Source organism: Peromyscus maniculatus, chromosome 13 (genome assembly GCF_049852395.1).
Source record: "Peromyscus maniculatus bairdii isolate BWxNUB_F1_BW_parent chromosome 13, HU_Pman_BW_mat_3.1, whole genome shotgun sequence".
Lineage (NCBI taxonomy): Eukaryota > Metazoa > Chordata > Mammalia > Rodentia > Cricetidae > Peromyscus > Peromyscus maniculatus.
In genome coordinates this window covers 57,325,781-57,346,992 of record NC_134864.1, presented here as the reverse complement: position 1 = coordinate 57,346,992, position 21,212 = coordinate 57,325,781, and the positions used below count along the sequence as shown (strand labels likewise).

The window sequence follows — 21,212 nt, the reverse complement described above, 5'->3', positions numbered from 1 at the left end:
AAATTGACAATCTCATGCTTACAGAAGCATGGGTACACCCCTGATTGGGACCTGATGGGTACATCCCGGATGTCTGGGACTTGAACATCATTCCAAAACCATGCTGAAAACATATTTGCTCTTTTACAGGCATCTAAACTGCTCCTTCAGGTCAATCAGTGAGAGGCTTCTCTTGTCATGTCAAAATAAAAAAAAAATCATTTCTCAAGAGCATAAGATTTTTAAAAGGTACAAGCAACCCACCATCCATGTAGCCTATGTCTCTCTCATATTGCCAGCATGGGAAGACAAAACTCAGGGACATTGCAATTCCGTTACCAGTGGACCAGCCAGAAGGTGACCTTGGGAGAATTACAAAATCATAGAAAAACCAGAACAAAAGCAAAGAAAGAAAATAAAAGGCGCATATATGAAACCTTCTGCCTAAGTCATAAGACACCAGGTTTAGTCCTCCATATTCTTCTAGACTGGCTGTGCTGTTTGTCTGATTCATAAATCACCTGCCTCCTGAAGCACGCCATGGAAGTTGTAATAAGAGGGCAGCAAGCTTCCTGCTCCTCATCATCTGAATGACAACGGAGACCTAAGACGTCCATTCAGAGAAATGAACAATCCTGTTTTTCCATTTACCCCAAACAGATCTTCTAATCATCTAAATGACAAGAAAGATCTAATATATTTGTTTATATTTATTCAAAAAATGTTATTCAACTACAAGATTTTCCACTTATCCATAATAGATGTATTTGACCTCCTAATCGGCAGGAAGACAAGGGGGAACGAATAACATCTTTTCACAACACAAACAAGTTTAAGTTTTTCCACTTATTCAAAAACAGGTCACCAGCTTAAGAAAAAAATAAACTAATTTTTTTTAAGTCTGTGGGGTTTATAGTGATAAACCTTTTACCCACAATATCAAGTATTGATCTAGGCAGTGTTTTTGATGAGTTGATTCAACACACACACACACACATACAAAAAAAAAAAAACTGTAAATATGTAGTACTTTTTTTAACCTTAGTTTTCAGAAACTTTAGCAAGCAAATAATTGTTTTTGGCACGTTCCCTCTTGACTGCTCCGGACGGACAATCGTCACTGCCTGCAGGGCCCACCTTGGTGAGTCGAGCTCTCAGTCCACATCCCCAGAAGTCAGTGGGGCTCCCCGGGGTGGACTTCCTGAGAGCCCCTTTCCTCGGCGTGTGCCAAGAATCAAATCTTGGCCACTTAGTGTGCCTGGTTCCACAGGTGAGCTCGTGATGCGCCCAGCAGCCATGCTAACTGAGACGGATAGCCCTGTCAAACAGGAAGCTGGCACGCCAGGATGCAGGCAGTGGGCATACAATGACCTTTACATTCGAAGAAAAGCATCCCGACAATGGCATGAAAGTTTATGGGGACAGGGAGAGGGTTCTTCTATTTCGTTTGGGCACACATCACAGGAAATGAAAGCGGTAGTGCCCAGCACGCAGTTCATCAGGGATCACATCCTGAGTCCCTCCCACAAGAAAGAAAGGTGTCGTCCGGGAAGGGAAACACCGCCCTCCACCACACCGCTCTGAGAGTGATCGGTGGCCATCACAGTCCAGCTGCCGTCCCTGCACCAAGCCTGGCCACGTGCAGGATGCAGGCAGTAGGGAGACACACAGGACATGGGTGTGGGCTACACTCACCTGGGGAGACATTCTTGACCACCCTGGAAGAACTAAGCTATGACTTCAACAAAGTCTCCTTTTTAAAAGACACTAATGTGTTTATACAATCAGAGGGAAGAGCTTGGAAGTCTGAGTCCTGTGTCCTTGGGTTTCTGCATTTTTATAACTCTATTAACACCTGCTCCCCCCTCCTTGAAGCCTTATTAGAACCACGAAAGTCAACTGATCTCTCTTAAGAATGACATGAAGTCAGACTCAAGACACAGCAAGAATTCTTGGGACCCACAGGAAGGTTAAGTAAACATGGTAAGACAGGAAATTAGCATCGAAAGTGAGACCAGGATGTTATAAATTTCTCACCTTATTTATAACCATTATCATAGACTATTCATTCAGTCATTTCATCTGAAAAACAAGGATAATAATTCTACTGGCTCAAGTTTTTTCCCATTATTCGAGGTTTGAGGAATGCTGTTATTATTTGTTTTGCCTAGTCTTTGGCATAAAAGAACAATGAACTATGCTTCGAAAAGAAACAAGAGACACTCACATAAGCTCCTCGGTATTACCAAAATAATTATGCAACTTGAGTAGTTAATTAAATAGGTAAAAAGGAGTGATTACAAAGAAAGTGATTTTTTTTTAATGAATGGACCACATCAAAACTATAGAGCCATTTTTCAAAGGTACAGAAGATGCGACTGCTTTTCTGTTTAATTAAAACCTGATGGCCAACTGCAGAAACCATAGGCCCAAGGCAGCAAATAAATACATTTCATATGCTTATAAATCATATATTAAAGTTTGGATAAGTCAGGGGTCAAATAGCTCAGCACTGGCCCTAAGAACACCACCAATTTGCTGACTTGGCAAAAATACCCGAGTTATGAATGCAAAACACCATGCCAGTTGCTTTGAAATGCAAGTTGATTTGGGTGGTTCTCGAGGTGCTGGTCAAATGCTTCACAGAATGGGAAAACAAGGTTCTGCAGGACTGCTGTTGCCTGCTGTCAAATTCTGCAGCCCATGTTTGGGGGAACCTATCCTTCCTCAGATCACACAGGAGGCTGGGGAGGAGGAAAGAGAGACGAAGGAATACCTTGGGCCTGAGCTGCAGAGCTGTGGGAATACCCCAGGGCCAGAAGCGCGGTCTCCACCAGCTGGCTAAAAAGCACATCTTTTCGCACCAAGACGAACTCGGCGTGTTCTTCTCTGTTGTCATATTCAAGAGAGCCATCCAACTGCTCCACCACACAGAAGACAGGAATCATCAAACCTGCGAGGACACAATCCAACAGCAAAAACACAGGTGTTACAAGGCGATCCGGACCACCAGGACGAGAGCGAAGGCGGCTGTGCGAGCTAGTCAGCTAGGTTCAGGGATAGGGTGGGATGAACAGGCCTGACCGTTTACCAGCCCCACGTAAGCCTACAGGTGAGGAGAGCAGTCGTCTCTATAATGGCTACCCCATTGCAGTAGCATTGCTGAGGGCAGGGGCAGAAGCAGGGGCAGAAGACCTCCGATCCCAGTGACTAAAAGTAGACTATACCAATCAGAGGTGTCTTAACACATGGCCCAGTCGAGGGGACCGTCCACTGTTATCATCACTACCTAGCACTGGCATTTTCAGGTCAGCTCTGCTTTGGTCTAGAATTTTATTTTCAAGTTGTTCATCCATAGCACCCATCAGGGAGGCATGTTAGACTTGCAGGCCAGAGATGCTATGTGACTATATATAGGAAAGTCAACAGGAATTCAAAAGAAGTCCTCTCCTAGGCTTTTTTCTTTTTTTTTAATCTCAATAAACAACCCATCAAGTGAGTCTGAAAAAAATACAGATCATGAAAATCTCAACTAATGTTTAACTAATATAAAACATACCGCTTCATCTCCTTGGAAGTATTTGATACATGAGCACAAGTTACCCCTGGAAAGAGTACTTTCCAGTGTTTGCAGAGTAGAAAACATAAACTACCCTAAAGAATAAAGCAAATTAGACTATTTGAAAATCTGTTGAAATCTGTTGTCACTGAAATATTTCTCTGCTTTGTATCAAAGTGTGAAAAGCTTTAAAAATGTTTAATTCACCAAACATTTTTTAAACTTTTTTTTTATTTTTTAGAGAAAAAAAAAACACAGGCATTTAAATCTAAACATAGCCAAGACAGAAGAAGATCAAAGATTCACCAATGTACAAGTAATAAACATGGACTCTGCCCCATGTAATTCACACAAATTAGTACATTCTGGAATGAGGGTCTGCTCTGGGTCTTTTCTTTGTGCAACAAAACACAAATGTTATGAAGGATACATGGGCAGGCAGAGGGAGAGCTAGAGGGTGTGGTGGTCTTGGTACAGACCCTCCATAATGAAAACAAGACCTCTATGAAATGAGTGGTAATGGACCCAATGCACAGAACACAGAGAGGGCTCCCAGAAGCCCTCCTGTTCTGACCCTAGGTGCCTCCTGACTTCACTGGGATCTGGAAAGCAGAGAGGAGAGGCAGACACTCTGCAGACTCCTAGGCCATAGATGTAGGGTTTTGTTCTAAAGATAATACAATGGTGCAACCGGTTCCCATGTGCTAATTATTATTATTAAGATAATAAGTATTGGGTATAATTATTAAATATCATCATTATTAACAATAATCATACACATTAAGAACTGTTATCATTAAAGATCATGGTAATTATTATTAAGCCTGCACAACAGTCTAGCACGTCTCACTCCACCACACTTGGGCCATCTCTTGACTCAGTCATTATTCCCCACAGCAAATTCACTATGCTTAGAACAGCTTCGTGGAAACTCAGGTAACAGGAAGGCAGAGCAAACTTCAGGCAGAGAAGACGAATCAGCGTGGGGCTCCATAAAGTGCTGTTTTTCTCTGTTACCATCACTAGTTTATGAAGTATTTATTTATTTATGGGAGATTATTCCCAAATATATTTAAGACACACAATGAATAATACAGATCAGATATCTTCCACATTCTCTTCCCATCATTCATTTGTATAGTATTTATTCACTATACTTACTAAGGCCAGGTACCACCCACCACTCCACAGATATAGGTAAGAACAAGTCTCCCATGGCTTCTGCCCACACTGCAGCTGGAAGCACTGTAAAACCTCCCTAGGCAAGCATAATGGCATTTTACACAACCCATCCAGAAGAGCCCTTCCCAGCACGGATAGCCCCATTTAGACCTTTTAACTCTTACATACTGGAGTATGATCTTTGTCAAAGGAAGCAGACTCATTTCTACTGCTAGTGACTTAAGCATATGCACACACACAGCCACGTACCCAGTGGTGCCATAAGCTGCTTGGCCACTAATGCCTGTGTGTACATAGGTTTCAGTGCTGAAAATCCATGTGCAGTTCCTAATGTCAACATCTGAGTGTCACACATCTGGGGACCACAGATAAGGCTGTAAGCTAGCATTCACCCATGACTACAGTAAGTCTGAGACTAGCTGAAAAGACCCCATTCATTTCAAAGAAACAGTACAACCAGTTTATATATACAGAATATTACATTAAATTTCAGGGATCTATAATGTTTAAAAGACTTACATTTTGTAATTGTCAATATGGGAACTATTTCCTATGCATTTTAGTTCAATGACTGAAGGGAGACACTGTTGATCAGCATAACAGCAGTAATTCCTTCTAGTCAATCTCCTTATAGGTATCATCTACTTAAAAAAAAACAAGAAAGCCCAGTGGATAAAGTGCTTGCTGCAAGGATGAACCAGAGTTCAGATGCCCAGCACAATGTCAAAGCTGTATACAGTGGCTTGTGTGTCGGTAACATCTGCACTGGGGGCCATGAAACTGGGATCTCCGAGGCTCGCTAGCCAGCCAGCTTAGCCCAGCTTAGGGATCAATGGGATACCCTGCCTCAAAAAGTAAGGTGGGAAATGATAGAGGAAGACACCCAACATCAACTGTAAACCTACATATACACACAGGTCAAGCCACATACACACACACACACACACACACACACACACTCCTCACACACACACATCATAGTAGGCTGTATTTCATTACTCTAAAAATTAACCTAATACTAGTACTTAATTGATTTAACAATTATGGTTTTATAATAAAATTCTATTACAGAAAAGGATAAGAAAAAATGATGCAATTACTAATGACAATGTTGAAATAAGTAAAAAAAAAAACAGCAAAATAGTATAATTGACATGAAAATTAAGGCATGGGACTCAAAACCCTTTGAAAATAGGTCACTCCTAAGGTACACAAGCCATAAAAGGATGAACAGAAATGTGGACCCTAAAATGAAGTAATTACTCACTTGGTCCCACTACTATCCCCAAGCAAAGGATGAGAAAAAGATAGGTATGGTATTTGCAAAATACTTCAAATAATAAGTTTAACAGTGGGAAGAATAAATAGAATAAGTTGAACAAAAAGCAACAGCATAAAACTCCACGAGTTCTAAATGGTCACAGAGAAAGAGAAAACACAGCGAGAGCTCTGGCCCTGGCCCTGGATTTGAGCTTATGGCATTATTTTTCTTTTATTGTAGCACAGACCCATTTCCAGATGATCAAGTGGAGAACTTTGGACCTTTTGATCCTAAGCCTTGTTAAGCCTTTTACAATTGCTGGAGGTAGGCAGGTAGTTTAATATGAGAACAGACACTTGGGCCCCAGCCATTTACTGAAAATCAAGACTAGCTCAGGCAAGTGAGACATACGCTGTCCTCTCTCCTCACAGACACAAAACAGGGCTCTCTCCCTTGGAGAAACGTGGCTGCCCGCCCTTGTTTGTTACGATGCTGAACGGGCCAGAAGAACTGCACACACCATGCACAGTGTGGGTACACCGCTGCCCCGCCACTGCCCGGTGACAGACAGGTGAGAAGATGGTTAAATGTTATGACAAGCCCCGGGGTGGAGGGCAGCTGGCCCTCGAGTCAAACCCTGCTACTGTGTCAGTGACTGATCCGGAGCTCGCCAAGGCTCAAATCCTCCCAGCTAAAATGCAAATGAGTGTGCGTGTCTCTATGTGTGTGTGTGTGTGTGTGTGTGTGTGTGTGTGTGTGTGTGTGTGTGTGTGTGTGATACATCTAGGTCATCTGAGATGCAGGTCTCAAACACACTACCTATTTTTCTTTTTTAAATATGAGTAGTGATGTCCTTTTACAGAGGGGGAAAGACAATCATTTCTTCAATACTTTTTAGTAAGCATTGTTCCTGACACTAAAAAGTATTTCTTCAACTAAAAATGGCAGTAATAGTGACTGAACAAAGCCTATCACTGAATGGAACTAATGAAACTAATAATCATTGGACGGCTTATTATATAAACAAGAGTAACTGACAGCATTCAGTAGGCCCTCATGGCAAAAAGCACGGCCCCAGGTGGCTCCTCTTCAATTTATTGAGACATGCTCTAGGTATAAAATACTCTCGATTTTAATGACTTGTTGCCCAAAAAAAAAAAAAAAAAAAAAAAGCAACCAAAGTCATTGCATTGTAAACATATTATAGAAAATGAATTGCATGTAGAAATAATATTTGAATAAACTGAATTAAACACACTGTTAAAATTAATACTGTTTCTTTAGCTTGTTTTAAGTGGGGCCGTTAGCAATCACACAAGCACCTTGTATTATATTTCTGTCAGCTAACGCTGCTGTAAGCAATCTGCCAAACACCAACACACACAAGGGCTTCTCTCACTCAGGACAAACTCCCCACAACACTGAGCCAACACTAAGGCAAGTATGTGGCCGCCCTGAGCTCTGCGGCCCCACCCACGTTAGTCAGGTAAGGATTTTTCCTTCGGGTTCCAGATCTTAGCTGACGTCAGAACAAAAGCCGTTCTGGTTTCCCTCCAGACTCCCGAACGCGGTTGCCTCTCTTCTACACTAAGCAAACCACAGACAGCCACTTGATTCCCAATGCTATGAATTGATTCTCCGTCCTTCTAAGGCTCTGCCACCCCCTTTTAGCGTTTGTGATCTTGAAGGGCTATGGCAGGCATGGACAAAATGAGAGGAACTATTTAGTAGAATCTCCCAAGCTTGGAGTGTTTCGCCTCAGCAAGGAGCGAAGAAAGCCACCAACCCGAGATGTTCGTGGCGAGACGCTGCCACCCAGCTGGGGATGGACTCCGCCTGGCCACCACGTCACACTGCCGGGCCCACCATGCAGCCCGGCGTGGATACCTTTACTTCCCCCTCGGATTTACCATGTGTGAAAAGGTTATCATTGACCTCGGCTAATAAATGAAGAGTCCGCGATGATCAGAAAATGACACAGCCCAGGAAGAGCAGATCAGCTCAGCCCATCTGAACCCCGAATTCTCTGGCACCATTCCGGACCCCGCCCACTCTGCCCCCTTCCACTGGCTGCACCCACTGAGCGGCCTGCGCTGCCGGTCCGGTGAATGTTTTGGGGACTTCCGTTTGTGGGTACCATGCTAGGCCTGAAACAGTTTCCAGAACGAACTTCTGTCCTTCAGGTATTACAGACGAGGAGAGAAAAAGAGTCGCCCCCAAGGGACGGACCCCACCCTCCTTCCTGGCCCCTCGGACTTCAGGCCATCCTCATTCTTGGAACTGCCCACACAATGACAGCAGCCGAAGTGATAGCAGGCCTGCCTGCCTTTCTGCCCCCTCGGGGCTCCTAAAGGCCACCCATTTCAGGAAAGAAGGCAGCCACAGGGCCACTCCTTGTCCTGGGGCCTTCATCTATCTGGTCCTTATCACCTAAGAAGGTCCAGGGCTAACTGGAGATTATAAGGGCTGTAGACAGAGCCGCTCCTATCTGTTCTTTGCATAAACTGAACCTGAAGGGAAATACCTCCATAATAGAGAAGTCCCAGACCAAGCCCTGGAAAGACAGAAGCCGTTTACTAAGTGGACTTAATACGGGGCTTCCAAAGACTGAGAAGAAAGGAAGGGCCATCTTTTTCCTGTTACAATTTACTAGGAAAATAAAAGGGTTTGCTTGTATACTCTTCTCTCTCTCTCTCTCTCTCTCTCTCTCTCTCTCTCTCTCTCTCTCTCTCTCTCTCTCTCTCTCTCTCTTTCTCTCACAGGAGTAAACTGGACAACATTCTATCCTTTTCTTCCTACCCTAAAACAATAAAGCAAAGTTTCAGTGCCAAGAATCACAACCAAAAACAGAAAACAAATCTAGAGTTCTCTTTTACCTCCTGGTTGGGGCCACAGCCACAATTTCAAAATGAACCAAACGTGTCTTTCCCACAGTACCTTGCTCTGGCCCTGTGGTGGCCTTTCCTCCTCTCTCAGGTATGACCTTCTGAGGTTAAGGCAGCCACATTCCAAGCCCAGCTGCGTGCTCCCCCGGGGGATGATGATGTGGAAATTTTCCGAGATTAATTGATAAAAAGATGTGACACTTTAGGCGTGGGGATACAGCTCAGGGGTAGAGCACTTAGCCAGCATGCGCAAGGCCTCCAGTTCAATCCTCTAGCAACATTTGTTTCAAAAAGACATTCTCTTTCGCTATGAATGGCCTTGTGATCACTTCACCTCTTCAGCTACACACCCAGGCCTCTCCTAATAAGGGAGACAGTGGAGAGGAACATCCCCGGGCTTCTGCAAACCTCAGGCACCGACTCACACAAACTTAAAATGGCTCCCACGGCCTGGCAGGCTGCAGTCTTCCAGGGCCACTGTCTGTGAGCACCCTGTGACTGACTGGAGCATCCGAGAGCACGGTGTGATTGTACTGTCACATTTCCTTCCAAGTAAGCCTGGTGGAGGAAAATGTCAGACAGTGTGCCACAAACTAGAAACAAAATGTTCATCAGCTGGAGGGGTGGAGGAAGTGCATCATTTGAGTACAAGGGAGGTCACCCAAGGGGCCACAGGTCCACCTGGGGCCTTGAAGGCTCCCTCCTGGTGCCTCGGGTGACAGCGTTTCTTCCTGACCTTGGGTTGGTTTCATGTCCCTCAGACAGAGGTGGACAGCAGCCAGTTCTAGGAGGTCTACAGAGGGAGGGTCACTGTCAGCTCTGCAGAAACAACCCTGAGCTAACAAAGCCATATACACAACAACCTGCTTTCTTCTCCGCCATGACTCAGGACTGGACCTCCATCCCCCGCAAAGCCCCTGACAAGGAAAAGGTTCGACAATCAAATCTCTTAATGCATCTCCCACCCTCCCACTGATTGGGAACACAAAGGGTTGAGAATGATTAGCAGGCAACGTTTTACTCTCAGAATTATTTGGGGTAAAATCAGATACTTTTTCAAGCCCTGACGCTGATGCTAACCTTAGGAATTTAGTGCTAAAGCAAGCAGGAGTAGGTGGGTATGGAGTATGGACACTGGTCCCTCAGGTTCACTATGAGCCTCAGAAGAGCAGGAAGGAGGACTAGCTGTACCATCCTGTACCTCTGCTTCCAGGCTGGTCCTCGGGGTTAGACATCACAACTCAACCTGAAGTAAGTCTGCAGAATGAAGGGTAAACATCTCTCCACTAATTCCCACAGAAATTCAGTGGCAAGATCAAGTTAGAAGGCAGTTTGAAACCAAGACTTCACAGGCACACAGAAGGCATGCTGTAGTCACTTACCTAAAGAGGGAGTTACACCTGGGAACGCTGCCATGGCCCAGCTGAACCCACGGAACTAAATCCCCGGATGTCAGTGACACCTGGCCTGTGGCTGGCTCAGAGAGAGGCCCAGCTTTAGACAAATCTCCACTTTGCCACACCCCACCTCAAGCCTGACCTATGGTATGCTCAAAATAAACAGTGGTTCAGTTTACCAAAATGCTAATTCCATTGAGACGTTAATCAGCTCTATTAATAAGCAGTGTGGACCGTTCCCCCGGCCCCAAATGTCCCAGCTGTCCACTTGTCAGCACCCCTGTGGGCCTCCTGCACTGGAGAGAGCATTGGCCACAGGGAATACTTTCTAGGAAAAAGACAGACACAAGTGGATTCAGGAGCTGGTTTTCCCTTGGGCAGAGGAAACTGGCCAGACCACGAAGCCATGCGTGTCCACGGTGGGCAGAGATTGCTGGTGTCTGAACGAGGGCCTTGCAGTGGATCCTGTGTGACTAACCATGCTGCGCTGGGCTCAGGGGCTGCAGATACCACGCACCAGGCTCAGGGGCAGAGGCAGGGGGTCAGCAGTCCCAGCACGTCCTATACTGCAAGACAGCAGCATCCTCCTTAACTTCGGAAATTACAGAAAAGTTCAAACCCATGACATATGGCTTCAAGACACTTAATTCAAAACTAAAAAAAAAAAAAAAAAAATTAAGAGTTCTTTTCGCCCTTGTTAAAATGTGCACATCAAAAGATTCATTGGGGTGTTAAAAGTGATTGTAGCATAGTTCAATAATATATGGATTCTTGTCTTCTGTCAAAATAAGATTTTACTCTGCAGGTAGGTTTCCAGGAGGGTAGGCTTTAAGACACATTTATGAGGACACGCATTTGTCTTTGCCCCTTCTCAAAACCCGGGTACAAAAGCTATTTGCTACTTAGAGTCCCGAAGGTCGCAAGAAGGGAGTCGGCAAAAAAAATTTTCCTTATACTATTTGCTTCGTTACTTTGAGTTTTGAGCTCTGCCTAAGTATTAGTTCATCTAATTCAAACAATTCTTTCAAATCTTTGATTAATTTCTCCAGTGTGGTGTTAAGGAAAGGTTAACTGTGCTGAGGTTTTCCAGCAAGGAATTAATAAAGGAATCAAGCACTCACTCTCGATAAGACAAGACTACCTATATTTCTAGTGGGAATATTTCATGGCACAAGCATGTTTCCTTTAGGGAGTTTAACTCGGAAAAAAATTATTAAAAATTGAGATCAAGCACTGGTGGAAAGCCTCAAAGGAAATCATGAGAGTGGAAAGATTTCTATCAAATAAAAACTGAAAAGTAAAGTTTTTATATTAAAAAAAAAAAGATTTCTCCCTCAAAAGAAAAATCTACTATGTTTAGGGTTCAAACAGCAAAACATTTATGGATATTTAACAGAAATGTAAAAGAAATGATCACTAGGAAATGAATGAATGAGGACTCCACAGAGCTGAGCCTGGGTGGCCAGCCAACCAGCACCCCCTTACCCAGGCCCTGACTCTCACTCATCTCCATCAAATGCCTGTGGAGAGGGGGCAGGAACCAAGGCCAGACAAAAAACGACCAGAGTGCCACTACGTCAGAATCATAGTGTGCATCCTCCAGTTCCCTCAGGGGACCGTGAGATCTCTGGCTTACAATGCAGAGGTCATTATTACTGTGACTTAGATGGAATTAATAAAGCCAGGGAAACAGGCTCTGGTGGAGTACTTCCCAGACACAATATTTTAAGTACACATGTACCTGTGTAATTTACAGCAGGTATTTAATAAAAACAGAAGACTAGTATATTTTTTCTCTCTGTAGTTCTAAGACAGTCTCTTTATAGTTTATGTATTTCTAAAAGAAAATATTAAATTTAATTACTTTTACAAACTAGAGAAATTGTGTAAGCCCCTGCCTATGAAACCCACTGAAATTCATTCCCGTTGCTTTGTTTTTCTGAGACACATTTTCACTCTCTAGCCCTGGATGGTCTGGTACTCACTAGCTAGAGCAAGCTAGTACCCCTGCCCCCCAAAAAACCAACTTGAGTAATTCTCCTGCCTCTGCCTCTCAAGTACTAGGATTACAGCAGGAGCCACCAGGTCCAGCCTGACTGTGGTCAGGCAAAGGCTGCTGCCCAACAAAGGAACCATGTGATTCCATTTTTTTTTTTAACTAAAACGTTTCTAAAGTCTATGATTTGTTTCCTGAATTAAAAGTGAGATGCCCTTGCCCTAAATAAAATATAAAATTCTACCTTCCTCCAAGCAAAAAGCCCTAGAACATTTCAGTAGTATTCCAGATATCTACATCTCAACTTGAAAAAAAAATTTCACTTCCCCTAGACTACTAGATTTAGAAAGTCTTTCATTTCTGAAGTCATTTCTAAGCCTCACGCTGAATCTTAGCATGCCACACCTCAAGGCTACAGTTGCTAAACCAGTCTAATCTCACAAGAACAACGCAAAATATCAAGCAGACAAGCCCAGCATTAAGGAGAGAAGGATTCTGTGTGGGGTTAGCTTACAAGCCTAGGTGCAGGTTTGTGGGCACACTACAGCAGGGCCGAGGGAAGAGCAAGGGTTCCGTCTCAGGACCACGCTGCCAGATCTGAATGAAGATGGGTGAGAAATGAATGCACGTACCAGCTCCCAGGAAGGCAAGTTCACCTCTCTATTTCATTGACAGAAGGATGGATAACCAGATCTGTTTTCAAGCCCAAGCCTGTGTTTATTATATATAAGGCTGGCTCTGAGGAAGGTGGCTTCCTGAGTCCTTCCATCAGAGAAGCAGAGAGCCGCATCTCAGAAGCCTTCTTTGGTGAAGTGGCATCATCTCTCTCAACCTTGCTTTCAAGCTATACATCAATCTCCAAGATAATTATGTTTGACAGAATGGAAGCTCTCGGCAGTTAACGTGTTTACAATAAATGCTTAGTTTGGGTACACGGACTGTATTTCAGTCTTACAAATATCAAACACAAACCTACAAGGGTCCCATTATGAGGCCGAGAATTATTTTGCTATAAATCTTTTTATTGGAGAGCCAAGGGCTTTACTTTGCAGCTTGTTTTCCATGCACCAACTGGAACAGTGTGAAGAGAGGTGCATTGATATCCCGGCCCCGTGCTAATTGGGATCTCGTACATTTCTACCAGACAGTTTACAGCCATCCTGAACATTCCCCAGTTGACTCCAGTTTTCCATGCCAGCAAAAAACACAAGCCAAATGATCCCACTAAAGGTGCATCACTCCCATCATTCTTTTTCTCCCCAAATCTCTTGGGAACTAATGATCACTGGCAGACTTTCAATGGTAAGCTCCAGTTTCGGGTGGAGAGTATAAGTTAACCATAAAAAATGTGCTTAAGGCGCAAACTTGCTATATGAATGAGCCTGTAAATGGAGTTAGTTTGGCTGAAAATTACCTAGACATTCATTTGAGAGGGGCAGAGGAAAAAAAAAAAAACGGAATCACCTTATTTACCCTTGAAAAGTGACTACCTGAGTCTTCAACACAGAATGACTTCCCATCCCAAGAACAATTTTTTCTCCTTGGACTTCCTCGGCAAAGGGTTCTGAGTCTCCTGATACCATTTTGTCAAATCTAAGAGACAGAAACTTGTCTGGCGGTGCCTTCTGACCTCAGTGAGGTCAGCAGTTCAGCACTCCCAGCTCAGCCCACCTCTGCCTTCTGAGGGGCTGCTCTGCCATGGGCCACACCATCACTGACACTCTGGGAACATGGGAGCCATGTCCTTTCATTTCCACTTACTATGTGATGAGATGTTAAGACAATTCAGTTCTAGCCTAGTATCAACATACAGAAAAGACCATCTTAAGAATTCAGTGGAAGTGTATTTTCCAAAATAAGATTGGAAAATTCAGTCATTTCAGACAGAGATTCACATTTCTTTTCTTTCCATCAATGTTACAATTGCAAGTAATATAAATAAAATAAAAGGTAACTATCAGCTTCTAAAACAGTAGTCACTGGTTCATAGGTTCCACAATTTCATAAACAGGTAAGAAAGAGAAAAGAAAAATGTTTCCATTCCATTCTCAACTTCATTTCTTTCCTGTTATTATCAAAAGCACTGGATTACAATGTGAACTAATGGGAAATTGTCTACATCACCTAAAATAATCATTCCTTTTTTAAAAATTAAAGATGCCCCTTCAAACCTTGACTACTTAATTGCTATTTGCTCAGGAGAAGAAGGGAAGCCTTGAGAAGGTGGTTGTATGAAAGAAATGCCACTTTTTATTGTACAACAAAAATTCCCTCTGAGGCAAAAAGATGCTATGCCAAGTTCCAACCAGAATTAATGTTTAGGTTCCAACTGTAAAGCCCAGGAAAAAAAAAAAAAAAAAGAACCACTAATAGATGCTTAAAGCTCAGTCCTGTTAGGTATATAAATGGAAAACTGAAAAACCTTTGCTGACAAAAGTATTTTAATGAAGGTGCTATTGATGAAATACTCTGCACTACATTAAATTTTAAGCTTTTTTGGATTGTTCAATATAAATTCCCCTCCGAGGGGGATGATCCCCGGACTGGACCAGGCTCCGGGACCCTCCACCACAGAATATACCACCAACCTCAGATTCCTCATGCTGCAAGCTCACAGAAAGATCTTATCAAGTAATGACCTCAAGAAAATGGTTAGCAACTGATCAAAAAAATAGTCTCTTCTAAGTGTCTCAACCGAGTGCAAGCTTGGTCTGTCACTGTGCTAGCTAGGGGCCTTCAGAGCTGGAGTCTTCTGCTTCGGCATGAGAGGCGCTGGCCTAGCGCCACTGCCATTACAGGTTTGCAGGAACTGTTAAGTTTCCCAGGAACAAATTCAACCCAGCGTGACAACTTAGCTACTTGGTGGCTGCCTGCTGCAGCTATTCCCTCCTAGAAGTTACAAGTGAGGTCTGGGGGGTGGGAGTGGGGGGGGGCGACAAATGGATATGTGCAATAGTTCACAGGACTGAGAATGAAAGCCAGATGCTCTGCTTTCAAGTGACAGTCCACACTACCTGAGTGACAGCAGGTAACATCAAGACAAAGAAGTTCAGGCTCCGCCATGTTTCGGGGAGAAGAAAGTCAGGTGTGGGTGGCCCTCAGTCTTCTCTCCAGTTTATCCTCCTGAGGACTTTGGGAGGAGGAGCTGGCTGGGAGACCCCACCTAGCTCTTGCTTACATATGACAAGCTCTAGACATTTCTGTAGACATCTAGCTCCACAGATTAGAAGGGGTCACTTACACCTCAGGTAGAAGTCACGGAAATGTCATATCCTTAGGCAAAGCGCACACTTGTGGTGCCTGGCACAACCCCATGGGCTTTTCTGTGGACTTCCCAGGGAAGGCAGGCCAATGCAGGTCTCAGCTAATAAAACACCACAGAAGACGAGAAGCACTCTGGGTATTCTGCATCGTCTACAAGCCTAAAAATTTGTACACTGTGTGACAGGTCCACCTCATTTTTCTTAATGATGTTTTTATTATTCCTTCACTCAATTAAAGCAGAAATGGATATTGCATCTTCTGACTGTATAATTGTTATTGTAATCTGTTTTCGATCACTGCTTGGAAATGGGTCCAGAACAACATAAAGTCTCTACTGCCTCAGAAGACAAGTCATTTTCTTTTACTACGACACTTAAAGAGACATTTATCATGTGGCTCTGTTACCATCTTTAGATTATGACAAAAGAAAGTTTTGTTCTATTGACCAAAAATATAATGTTTCAAAAACACAGCAATTTTAAGAGTTTTATATGAATGAATGCATTTTTCTAATAAGCTATCAGCAATATCAATTTTGGCTTTCTTTATTTGTATAAATACTAGAGCAGTGAAATGCTTAATTTTTATGCTGACATAATCAGAAAAATATTAAAATATGGTTTCCTTTTTTTACTATATGCCTTTGGTCATTTCTCTGGGGTCGTGTGGTTCTCTCTACAAAGAAAATATTTTCTTATGTAAAATAAAACGATCAGTAATGACAGAACTGATATACCCGTTTTCCAGCCATGTACCAAACCCAAGCAAGGACCTTCTGAAGGAAGAAAAGGGGAGACTGCCGTTAATGTGCTGAAGCCCTAGCTGTTCCCGTGAATGCCTGCAAAGCCTGTCAGTCTTCAGGGTTTTAGAAAACACTCTCTTATCTGGAACCCATTTCTACCCACATCTGTACAAGTCTTCACGCAAACAAAGACAGGCACTGAGCTCTGTGTAACCATGAGTGGGCAGCAAACACTGCTGGAAAACGCATCCACTTTTATAACAGCAGCTCGAAGTACTAGCCTCTTCCTTTAGGGTTTTTAATCTTTCTTCTTGTTAATTCCACAGTTTAACAGCCAGTTGTGCAAGGACAGAACTCTGTTGTGATAATAAGCCAACTGGTTAAGAGGAGAAATCATTTTGCCTCACACAGTAACTAGCAGGATCAGGAACAAGAAAAATTGAAAAGTAGGCTTCCTCAGAGGGTTTTACTAGAACAGCTAACGGCCATGCCTACTGGACACTGGCATGACTTGCTGAGAACTGGATTTCAAGGTTTACATTGTTGACACTTTCATTAATGTAGCTCTGGTTTGGTTTGCTCTGCTTTGCTTCCTTTTGCATTTTTACTCATTGCTCTCTACCTGGTAATTATAATATCCACTAGATTTGTCTTTTTATTATTATTATCGTTATTTTAGGTGAGCAAAAATTAGTGGGTTTCATCATGGAATCCTTACATACATCTATCATTGCACTTTGCCCTCCTTCTGGAACTTTCTTATTTTGGCTTTAGAGGTATAGGCATTAATTTTAAAATAGAAGCCATAAATTCAGTTTCAATAACTGCACATCTAAAACATATTTATATATTTACAGCTTCTTATCTGGCTTATTGTTAATCTGCAATTAAGTAAAGCTTCACAAACAACAGCAAAAGACAGAGTAGATGACATTTTCTAATGCCTTTTGTGCCACCTAGTTATACTTACTACAATTTTTAATCATTTGCAATTAATAAATAAAATGATTCTGTTAATTAAATATATATATACACACACACACCGAGTATACACATAGTGGTTGTGTTCCATGATTTTGAAAACACTATCATGGAATTTTTTGTCGTTAGTGTCTGTGGATTTTTGAGATAAAGTCTTGCTGTGTGGCCCAGACTGGACAGGAACTCAACGTTTGGTCCAGACTAGCCTCAAACTCAGTGTTAGTTCCCTGGCTTCAGCCTTCCAAGTGCTGATATTACAGGCTTAAGCCACCATGCCCAATGTCACAGGACATTTTTACAGAAACACCATGGTCTGCCAGGCTTATGGAGTGCATTTCCACATAAAGGAAAGAAACACACTTTCAGTTGCTCATCAACAATAAAAGAAGTAATGCTTCTTCGGAAAATGGAGACGAGCACAATGTAGGAGCTACACCTGGGCCTTCAAAAAAAAGAAAACCCTGGAAGTCCTCATCTGACTTTTGTTTCAACGCACACCTCAACTGCACTCAGACGTTTACTTTGTCTCTGGAGATGCCAATCACTTTGTCCATAAGCAGCGGAATGATAAATCCTTCGTATTTAAAGGCCTGTTCCTAATACTCAAGACACTTTCAAAAGCTCTCCTCTACTTTAAAAATAAAAGAAATTCTCAGCTCACCTTCCTGGCTTGCTAAATTAATGCTGAAGAGCCTTGACGTCTGGAAGGGAGGGAAGATGTACACAATCAAAGCCAGAAGAGGGAAATCATTCCTTTTCAAATTGCCATGAAGAAAATAAGGAAACGAAAAGGCAAACTCTTCTCCATTTTTTTTCAGCTAAGTAGAAAGGTCTCCTACTCGAAACCATTTTCAGTTATCTCCCTCCCCCCCCCTTTTTTTTTTCAAAAAATAATGAGTTAAAATGTATGGGTTCAATCCAACATTTCACTGCTGTTCCTGTTCTCGGGGAGCAGGGGGAAGGGACAGGCTGCCAAAGCTTCTGAGATGAGAGATTGGGCTGCTAATTTCCCGTTCACAAAATCTAAATTCTCCTTATGCATCTCTACAAGTCATGAAATAATATGAAACAGTACTATATCACTGCAAATTGAGACACTTGTATCAAAATAAAGAGTGACGATGCCAGCATTTCATTTGTCATCTCCTCTTGTCACACTTCTCACTGACAAACTGTTACACATACAACTTTTGTCAAATGCTCTGTCTTTAAATATGTTCCAAAACGCCGCTGTACCTCAGGACCAGGGGAGAGAAGGCATGAAAGCTACTGGAGTTGTACACATTTGTTATAGAGTTTTCTAGAGCCTACTTATTAAGTAAAAAATATATAACTATCTTAGTGATTTGCATGCTTCCTGCTAGGAAGACTGGCTTTTAGCATCCTAAAATAAAACAAGCTGTGGACACAGTTTACATACCAAATGAAGAATTATTCATTTTAATGGTAAGAACCTAGATCAATTTTTTATCGCAACAGAAACCCAAACACAACTCTCAAATGATATATGTCTCCAAAGAAAATGATGCAATATGGAATATATCTAACCCTGTTAATGTAGCATAGTTCTTAAATATTAATATAAACTGTTTTTCAATGCTGTCTTATTTTTGCAGATGAGGAGGAGGAAGAAGTCGCAACAGTGTTTCAAATTACCAAAGTAAAGCCATCCAGCCTCACAGCTCTCTTGCCAGCAGTCCCCAAAAAAATTCCAGTCTTGCCCCAAATAACTGATTTCCTTGTCCTTAAAATTACTCAAATTCCATATTCTTCGATAACTTAGAAATGATCATTAGTCTATTTTCTCTTCCTATGGAGAAAGAGAAATTAAAAAAGTGTCATCCTTGGAAACAGAGCTCTCTCCATTTCCCAATGTTGGCAAGAAAAAGAAAAAAGTCAGTCCAGGAAGGATGTGTAGGATGTCCAAACTAACTCTGCTGGTCACAACCTCTGGGAAATTAAGGTATTGCTTATTTTCTGCACCAGTTTAAAAAAAAAAAACAGATGCTTAAGGGGCATCTCTAGTTTTAACAACACACACACACACACACACACACACACACACACACACACACACACAGTCAGCCACTGCCGCAGATCTTCACTATATAATGGTCAGTGGGTTTCTGCTGATGGAACATGAAACTTCCAAAATTACTCGAAACACCAAATTACACTCAGGACTTTGAGGGGCGGATACCCTATGTTCTGTTTAATGTGTATGTTCCATTGCATATATTTTTTTAACCAAGTATGTCTTTATTTTAATGACAGGCCAAGGGCTAAAAACACTTTAGGGAAGAGCTATTTTTCTACCTCAGCAAAACTACAGAGGACATGTTAGACTGTTAGATGACCCCAGAGCCTAAGTTCACACTCTTCTTAAAAGACCTTAAACCTTTACATTTAAGAGTAATAATAGTGTAGATAGGAGAGGGAAGCCTTCTCTCTTGAAACATGGAGTCCTCCCTCCAAACATATGCTCCAACTGCCAGTGTACCTTATGGCATTCATCCTTGGAAACAGAGCTCTCTCCATTTCCCAATGTTGACAATTCTATTTCTAAGTATTTTATACATTTCAATATTATATAAATATCTCTTACTCTTTCCTATCGACACTTCTCTCAGAAAGTAAAATTATTGCTCCTCTACAGCTAATAACGTGTCTACACCTGACCTGATGCAGCTTTCCTTGACTCCTAATGGAAAAGGAAATGCTCCATGTGTAGACACTTACGCTGACTGTTGTTGTGGTAGATGATGTCCGGCTCTAAACGAGGCCCTGCCTGACAATCTTGCTCACATTTGCGGCGGTTTGAATGGATCAAGAGTGTGCTGTATAATATGCTGTCCCCTTGAAGCAAGACAGCTGTGTTCTGGGGCAGGCCTGGAAGCAGGGGGAGCCATCTACTTCAGGCAGTTTTGCTATCAGGTAACCTCAGCCAGCAGTTCTCCAATAAAATCCAGTGGTGGTTTTTTTTTTTTGTTTTGTTTTGTTTTTTTTTTTCCCAGCAAAATGTTTTTCTAAAAATACGCAGTTTTTTTTTTTTTTCCCCAGAAGGAGCAGGTATTTCAATAAGACATTCCCAGTGTTTAAGTGCCACTCCCTCCCCGCAAAAAAAAAACTAGAACATTTAACACCCCCTTTTTAAAAAGCATTAAAAAATCATAGGAAAAAAGAAAAATATCAAAAAGATTTCTGATGTTTAATGCCTATCAGCAAACACACCATCTGGTATAGCCAAGTGCTGTTCATTCAGTTTAAATAAAGCTGTCTGAAAGTTCTCCTTGAAGCCAAACAGGAAAAAGTGAAGATGCTTGGGTTATAACAATGAATGGAGCACAATGGCTGGCGGAGTGTTAGTGCTGTTCCAGTGCACTGGCCAGCCCCTCCAACAGTCCAGGAAAAGCACACAGGCCTGGCCTCCTCTGCAAACTTCCCCGGCCCCACTTTCATTTTGGGCTGTAGGTCCCCTGGCTGGCAGAGGCATTCCACACAGCAGAATTGTTTTAGGGGCTCAGGGTCATCTGATTCTCAGTTAATTCATCTTTAATAATCTCTTCTTTTTCTAAGTCTTCAAATAGATCTCTAAGTTTTAATCAACAGTGTCTCGAATATAAATTTCCACCATTAATCATCCTTTTCCCAAATCCTTATGGAGTGAATTACTAGCTGAGAGGGGACGCCAGTTCTAGTGAGTGAATGTCACCCAGCAGGGACATAAAGCTGTCAGCACCATGGGGCTCTTGCCTGTCTAAACTCTCTCCCAGCCTTCATATGGTTTTTAAAGAGATATTAGCCTTTTTTTTCCCTCGAGGACCCTCTACAAAAGCTGGCTGCCATATACATCCAAGCACTTCTACCTCACTACATACACACTTTTAAAAACACAACATATGCCAGAGCAGCAACATCCCACAGAGCAAAAGTGATGTCGCCTGACGGCTTCTAAGGCTGACCACA

General features: G+C 42.5%; 1 protein-coding gene across 3 annotated transcripts in view; it reads right to left on the bottom strand.

Moving 5' to 3' along the window:
- Satb2 (SATB homeobox 2) overlaps window positions 1-21,212 on the bottom strand; it is a 207,669-nt gene that overhangs the window by 144,423 nt on the left and 42,034 nt on the right. For all 3 annotated transcript variants that reach the window (XM_076550365.1, XM_042260354.2, XM_006974897.4), the window contains one exon: window positions 2,756-2,932. In XM_076550365.1, the coding sequence (XP_076406480.1) occupies window positions 2,756-2,932 (177 nt within the window). The remainder of the gene's footprint in view (window positions 1-2,755; window positions 2,933-21,212) is intronic.